We start from the raw sequence: 8,377 nt of genomic DNA on the forward strand, positions 1-8,377 counted from the left end.
GAGCAGGGGAAAGTGATCTTAAATAATTTAACACAGTAGATATGTCCCAAACAGTAGTGTAACGGGCACGAGTGGGTCGAGAATGAAATACACCTTTCATAAATCTACACACTAGCGGATCTGAACCGGGTCTCGTTCAATGTTGACACTGCTGACCTCGCTGTATTGATGGCACTGTATCCCAATCCAGATTGAAATAATATTGTCAAAAAAGCTATAGTAGTCTGAACATTTTTACTCATAGGGTCCACCCCATCAGCATCACAAAACTGGATAAATTTCAGTAAGTAACTATTGTACTGTTTTTGGGTGTTGCGACGCCAACTTTTCATAATTATTTTTAAGGCGTGCTTGGAAACTCCTTGTTTCCGGATTTTTGCCCTGATAAGAGACAAGCCATCAACTTTAGTTTTGGATACAAAGGGTGCACAGCTGCCCTGTCTGATGCCAATGTCAATAGGTGTTTTGAGGCTTTTAGATGGACCGGGGGCGCTATCAGCATAGTCATAAGTTTGGGGAACCAAGTCTGTGTTTGCCAAATTGGTGCTATCACCAACGCTCGCGATACTTTGTCTTGTTGTATCTTTTGTAGAGCCCTGGGGATCATATTGAATGGAGGGAATAAATACACAAATCCAGCCCATAAATGATAAAAGGCATTAATGGCACAGGCAGATGGGTCAGGATATAACGACATATATTTGGGAATAAGAAAATTGGTTCTAGAAGCAAAAAGATCAATTTCTGGATTTCCAAAATGATCACAAAGCTTATTGAACTCTGCTCGATTAAGCGACCACTCAGTATGAATAGATAATTTTCTACTATAATCATCAGCAATGGTATTTTCCACTCCGGGAATATGACATGCTGAAATCCATATTCCCCTGGTTTTGCACCATAAAATTAACTCTCGTGTGATGTCATTGCATTTAACTGAATGGGTTCCCCCCATGTTATTAATGTAAGAAACAGCTGTCATATTATCTACTTCTACCCGAATGTGACAATTGGAAATATCTTTGCACAAAGATTGAAGTCCTAAATAAACTGCTTTTATTTCTAGAACGTTGATGTGATCCATCTGCTCTTCTTCCGTCCACATACCCTGTGTGGCAACATCATTCATAATTGCTCCATAGCCATGACCTGAAGCATCAGTTCTCATCACAAAAGAAGGGTTATCTATATGTAATCGTTTTTACTGTGGACGCCTTCAGACTTCCACCATTCTAATTCAATAAAAGATTGAACTGAAACTTTAATATATCTATCAAAGTTATATACTTGTTTGAGAGCCTCAATTTTTTGACACTCAAGACTTCTATAGAATAAAGGTCCATATTCAACAGCAGGGAAAGAGGCGACTAACATGCCGATAATCTTAGCTAAAAATCTAACTGAGATGGAAGAAGGAAGGTTCTCAATCATACAAATAATCTGATCTTTCTTTTTATCACTTAAAGTCACTGACATATCCAAGGAACTGAGTACAAACCCTAAGTGCTCCATTTCTTGAGATGGGGTTAAGTTAGACTTATCTGATATTTCAAATCCTAACGAACGCACAATATTGGTCGTGTACTTCAAATTATGTTCGCATTCCTCATAAGAAGGGCCCTGAATATAAAAATCATCAATATACAAACTGCATATAATTCCCTTAAGATGCAGATGAGCAACAATAGGTTTCATGATTTTAGTGAAGATTCTAGGACTATCACGGAACCCCTGCGGAAGAACAAGGTATTGGTATAACGATTCATTATGAACAAATTTAAGAAATTTCGTAAAATCTGGGTGCATGGGCAAAGAATGGTATGCATTAGATAAATCTAGCGAAACCATGAAACATTTAGGTTCTATAAGTTGTAAACAAGAATGTAAAGTGTCCATTTTAAAATGGCGATAACGCACAAAGGAGTTGAGATGTTTTACATTTAATATCATTCGATACTTTTTCCTCTGCTCACCGGGTATAGCACGTTTCTCCCTAAGGAAAACATTATTAACAAAATCACCCTCCTCCGGTGTACATTTCTGGATAACACCATCCCTTTCATATTGTATTATCATCTCCTGTAAAGCTAACTTTTCATCCTGTTTAAATTGGATAGTATGAGCTGGTTTCATTTGAACAGGAGGGGACAAAAAATCAATTGCACATCCAGAAATACATTGAATAATAAAAGGATCAGAGGTATACATTTTCCAAGTAGATATAAATAATTTAGTTCTGCCCCCATGCAAATGGGTTACCTTATCCTTTAATTCCTCCTTTTGAATGTGTGTTGCTTGTGGTGTTGTTTGTGGTTGTTCCATGTCCTTGTATTCCCCCGAAAGGTGTTTGTCCCCCCTCCTTGACCTTTCCATGGTTGACCTTTGCCTAAAAAAGGAAACCTTTTCTGGCCATGGGACGGGTACGGGGAAAATCTCCTTGTGGTTTTTGCCACTCGAATAGAATCGTTCATGTCTTTAATCTTATCTTTAATGTTGCTCCCAAATAACTTGTCACTAACAGGATAGGAAGCGGTACAGAGAGCGTTGAGGTCATCTCTAATTTCACCGCGAAGTGACTGTCTTCTATAAATATCCAAACTATGAGAGGCATTGGTGAGCAAAGCGACTCCATCCGAAATATTTTCCAGTACTTCTTTGTTATCTCCTTTCACCATCTCCATAGCCCTGCAAACAGCAGTAATGCCTTTCATAAGCGATACCTGCACTTTCTGCAAGGATGCGTCCCTCATTCTAGAGGCAGGGGATATCTGTTTAAAAACCTCCTCATTGCATTGGACAACCTCTAGTCTAGAGCAATTTGCTGGCACTGGATATTTTTCAGAGAGAGCAGTAATCGTATCCTTGGGCAGACCGTCACATAAAACCTGTGTAACACCAGTTGAAACATTCTCTGCCAGCACCTTCCCTTTCACTTCTGTCCTGCCTACCACATTCTCGAAATATGAGAATGCCTGCTCCATCATCCCTGCATCTCTACTACTGCCTGGCACCATATCAACTGACCGCGAAAGGTCAGCATTACATTCTACATCTTTACTGCCTGACCGCGAAAGGTCAGCATTACTTACATCTTTACTGCCTGATCGCGAAAGATCAGACTCAATGTCATCATTACATATTGGCCGCGAAAGGCCAATATTGACATTAGCATCTTCCTCCTCCATTTCATTAAAACGGTCAAAGGCCTCCTTCATTTGGCTCACCACTGGCACCAATCCATCAACACACTGAGTTGCTGTTTTATTTCATTAAAGTCCAGTTCACTGCTACCAACGCTACTACTACCAGCACCGTAACTGCTCCCCTCCGTTTTCTTTCCTTTACCTTTCCCCTTCACACCTCTTACACTTCCTTTCCCAACACATTCCTTCTCGCTCGCCCCGTCTTTCACTTCACCACCTCCTTTCCCTTTCTTATCGTCCGCTCGGCTACTCTCGATTGTTTCTTTCTCCATCACTGACTCGGAACCAAAAATGGCGTTCATTGTTTGTAAACAAAGGGACCGAGATGGCAGGCGATAAATAGGTGTTAAACTATTGTTTAAAATTGCACAAGTTTTACGAATATATACACTATCCAGATGAATGAATTCACAACATATAAATTGAACACAATTCCGTTTGAAAATATAGAATAATAATAATATAGAATTTAAATCAAATTGAAGTTGGTGGGCTCCAGTGATCAACGCTAAAGCAACGCTAAAAAGTGATCACGTGACGCAGCGCTTCCTCCAAGTGGCTCCTATCAGCATTAAAGTAGACGGAATAATTGGATTCAATAGTCTGATGTCATGTCCGCCCAGCAACGAGCAGCTTGGTTCTAAACAAAGAAAATCGTTAGTTTTTATTCTTCATACTGGCTAAAACTTTTTCAAATGTCATTTGATCAGAATGTATAAAAGTCAAAACATGATCAGATTTATGTTTTCCTCAGCTGGATACACTTTTATGCTCGTTGGAGAAATATTTCATACTGGGTGGGGTTCCTGACCTCCCATAGTGGGCAGGGGGGTACATACTGTGTCTTCTATCCCCTTATATCTGTTTTTCAACATGCCTTCTGTCTTTGTCTTGGAATGAGATTACTTGGTTTTGTCCTGGTCCTGGCCAGATGCCCTGGCTGAGAGGGAAACAATCGAATGTATAGTTAGTTTTGGGAGATGATATTTTTTTCATTGTAAATCATCTCTCTGTTATGAACTGTATTATGCTTTCTTAATATTATATATGATTTGTAAAACATTTGAGTGTGTTCCTCTTAGCGGGGACCTGTGCTTGTATCTGGATGAGACTTTTAGTGATCTCAAACCAAGTACTTTGATAGAGTGCTTTTGGAATCTTCACCTGTTTCTTATTTGAACCAATTCCCCTTTGTCTTCCCTTTTCTTGGATGCTTTATTGTAATTCTAGAACTTTTTACTATCCCATTTTCTTCCTTTTTACTGGCGCTGATATGACCTTAATGTGTTGCAAGCGCCGTAAAACCCTTAAAGACATAAAGACAAATATTTCATAAGGGCGTCCGCCATTGTTTTTGGATAGTTTAGAACCAGTTGCTAAGTTACTATGCATTATTACGAGGGAAGTGACGACATGACTGTTGAAGGCTATTGAGCTGGGTTGGGTCTTTGGACCTCCAGTAGTGATAGGTGGGGAGGGCACTCCTGCTGTGCCATCCAATCTATCCCCCTATATTTCCTTTCGGTCTTTGTCTTGGAATGAGATTACTTAGTGTTTTGTCCTGGGTGGGGTCCTCTGATTGCTCATGGTTGGCAGTTCACTTCCTGTGTCTTCTATCCCCCTATAAATGTTTTCCAACTTGTTTTCTGTCTTTGTCTTGGAATGAGATTACTTGGTTTTGTCCTGGTCCTGGCCAGATGCCCTTGCTGAGAGGGAAACAGTCAAATGTATTGTTAGTTTTTGGGAGATGATATTTTTTTCCCTTGTAAATCATCTCTCTGTTGTGCACTGTATTATATTTTCTTTATATTATATATGATTTGTAAACCATTTGAGTGTATTCCTCTTAGTGGGGACCTGTGCTTCTGTCTGGTTGAGACTTTTAACTGGGTGGGGATCCTGACCTCCCATAGTGGGCAGGGAGGTACATGCTGTGTCTTCTATCCCCCCATACCCATTTTCCAATTGCTTCCTGTCATTGTCTTGGTATGAGATTACTTAGTTTTGTCCTGATCCTTGCCGGAGTTCCTTGGCTGGGAGGGAAACAGTCGAATATATAGTTATTCTTTTGGGAGATGATATTTTTTTCCTTGTAAATCATCTCTCTGTTATGCATTGTATTATGTTTAGTTTGCATATTATATTATATGATTGGTAAACATTTGAGTGTATTCCTCTTAGTTGGTACATGTGCTTGTGTCTGGATACGACTTTTAGGTGATCTCAAACTAAGTACTTTGACTGTGTGCTCTTGGAATCTACATCTGTTCCCTATTTGAACCAGTTCCCCTTTGTCTTGCCTTTTCTTTTGTGCTTTAATTGTAATTCTAGAACTTTTTACTATCCCAGTTTCTTCTTTTTTACTGGCGCTGATATGACCTCCATGTGTTGCAAGCGCCGTAAAAACCCTTAAAAACTAAAACTAAAAACTAAAACCAAACTGAGACTTTTAAGTGATCTCAAACTAAGTACAACCGAAAGTTTGCTCTTGGAATCTACATCTGATTCCAATTTAAACTAATTCCACTTTGTCATCCTTTTTCTGGAGTACTTTGATTGTAATTCTAGAACTTTTTCCTATCCCATTTCCTTCCTTTTTACTGGCGCTGATATGACCTTATTGTGTTGCAAGTGCCGCAAAAGAAAAACCCTTAAAAACAAAAACAAAACGAATTAGCTTTCTGTCTTTGGAATGAGATTACTTGGTTTTGTCTTGGATGGAATCTTTTGGGCTGAAATGACCTAAAGGGTCGCAAGCACCATTGTGAATCGTTAAAAGCAAAATAAAAACAAATAGTAACTAAACATCCTTAACTATCCAGAGTATTAAAGTGCTAAAAAAGCCAATAATGACACAAATACCTTTCAATACGATTCATCGTGTTTTGCTGATAAAGGGGAAACCCGAAATGTCCACAGTATATGTCTTCGTTTAATAAATTGAAGCTTACATTTCAATACAATATCTATCGTTATTTTTTTCAAAATTAAAGAGGCAAATTTATCCCTGAAGGCAAAAAGTTACCCCAGTGGACGGTATGTAAAGAGGCTCATATATAAATGGACAAGACTAGACAAAACTAACAATATTTTTACATTCGGTATTCACCAAAATAGGTTACTTGGTGTCTTTGAACAGCTTATTATCTTGCTAAATATCATATAATGATTGCCTGTCCATAAATAAATAACAATGTGAAATTGAATGTAAGCTTCAATTTAATATACAGAGTAGATAAAATGGACGTTTCAGGTTTCCCCTTTATCAACAAAACAGGATGAATGAAACACTACAGACGAATGAGATAATGTGGTATTGCCGTTGTTAAGATGTATAAACAAAAACATTGATGGGGCAGGAAATAGTAGATATGCTCCTTTATAAGGAAGCACGAATTGAAATAGAACAATAGATATGACTAAAAGGTGCGCAATTAATTAAGTCAGTCCAGAAACACCAATAGCGTCGCATTACTTAAGGCTTTATGACAAAACATCGGTTGTATGATTAGAACTCTTTTTATAGTGACCTTACATTTCAATGACCTATTAAGTCATAGGCCGAGTGGTTAAGGCATTGCACTGGGATCCGGATGACCCGGGTTCGAGCCCCTCTTCAGGCACTTTCGTTTTTTTCCTTGAGCAAGATTATTAATCCCCAATTTGCTCACTTGGACAACATGGGTGATTCCTGTTGACATCAGACATCTTGTTTGATGAGTTATCTATATTCCTTTGTGGAATGCCTAGGCGACGATATCTTTAAAAAAAAAGCTTATGATATCATGGCGCAAAAGGCATAATTTTTATTTTTATTAATCAATTTAACTCACTCAACCCTAACACCGACTATATCCGTAGTTTACCCAGGTTACTTTTACCCCATGCCTATTTATTACAATTTTTTAAGACAAATTAAAAACGTTGTATCAAAGCTAATGTTTTACAGTAAGGTAGTTGAATAAAACTTATCTATGTACATGTTCATTTTTAATACATTTTTTTTCCCAATTTTGAAAAGAGGTAAAAATCTCTAGGATTGAGTGAGTTAATATGACATTGTAATGAAACACTGTACATTGTAAAGAGAAGGGGATGAAATTCAATTTTTATTCATGTAAAAATCTCATTGTTTCTTAATAAATTTTTAAAAAATTTATGGAAAAGCCGAATCATGCTAAAAAGACTACAATATATTAGCTGGCACTGATCTTTAAATTAACTTCACATATTAAAAAAACAAACTCACCAAACAAATAATTGTTTAAACTCTAAAAATAGTATAAAGACAATAACCATAGTTTCTAGCGCTATATGAAACTAAAATACAAAACGATCACAATTGTAAAGAAAAAGAATTTAAGTAAACATTAAAAAAATTTAAAATACGAAATGGAAGTAACAAAATCTTTAAACATTCTTACATTTCTTCCCTAAAATATACAGGGTCTTCATAAAATCTTTCCCTGTGTTTAATAACATCTATGTGAGAAAATCTTTACAGCCAACATGCAGCTATGTGGTATTGTGGTATGACAATTGCCTTCGGATTGGAAGGTCCTGAGTTCGAGCCCCGCTCAGCGCATAATTAAGTCCTTGAAAAAGGCTATTTACTCACATTCTCTCACCATATTCAGTTGTAATATAAGTACCTGGCCGTTAACAGTGTTATTTCTGTTGGAAAAATATTGTAATATCGCCTAACAGGCGTTGTGTCCTGTTCTACATGTTACGTGTCGCTGTTGGTCCGGGACCCTTTGTAAATCGCTTTGAGCATGTTTAGTGGATATTGAACTATATAAAAGCTCTAGTTATGTTAACATAATTGAAAGATATTATACCAAAAACAAACAACAATAATTAAATAGAAAAACACATCTAACACTTTGCGTATAGCGTGATTAAAATAAAATATGATACTTTTAGAGTATTCAATAATTTCATACTCGCACATTTCTTTCAATTTCAGTGATGAAAACAAAATCCTTATAAAAATTATAAAAATATGAAACACAACAACCCAAAAAACTGTAAGGAGAAGATGAATGATAAACCTTTTCTTGGATCTTGTCCTCCACTTTGTCCTCGGTGATTTAGAAATAAGTACTGCGGAGAAAAAGAATGTAAGCTATTATAGGAAGCTATTGAACAAAATTAAGAAATAAACCAGATCC

At 37.2% G+C, this 8,377-nt stretch overlaps 2 protein-coding genes across 2 annotated transcripts in view; both read right to left on the reverse strand.

Moving 5' to 3' along the window:
* Positions 1-340: 340 nt before the first annotated feature.
* On the reverse strand, positions 341-1,168 carry LOC144979034 (uncharacterized). Its single transcript, XM_078925650.1, has one exon. The coding sequence runs from the start codon at positions 1,166-1,168 to the stop codon at positions 341-343; it is 828 nt and encodes a 275-aa protein (XP_078781776.1).
* Positions 1,169-7,275: 6,107 nt separating this feature from the next.
* The window catches only part of LOC144977874 (uncharacterized), a 7,491-nt gene continuing 6,389 nt past the window's right edge, over positions 7,276-8,377 (reverse strand). The window contains exon 7 of the mRNA XM_078923273.1: positions 7,276-8,309. Within this exon, the coding sequence (XP_078779399.1) occupies positions 8,297-8,309 (13 nt within the window). The 3' untranslated portion in view covers positions 7,276-8,296. The remainder of the gene's footprint in view (positions 8,310-8,377) is intronic.

This window comes from Berghia stephanieae, chromosome 8 (assembly GCF_034508935.2).
Source record: "Berghia stephanieae isolate SIO BIC M18660-M18661 chromosome 8, UCSD_Bste_1.3, whole genome shotgun sequence".
Classification (NCBI taxonomy): Eukaryota; Metazoa; Mollusca; class Gastropoda; order Nudibranchia; family Aeolidiidae; genus Berghia; species Berghia stephanieae.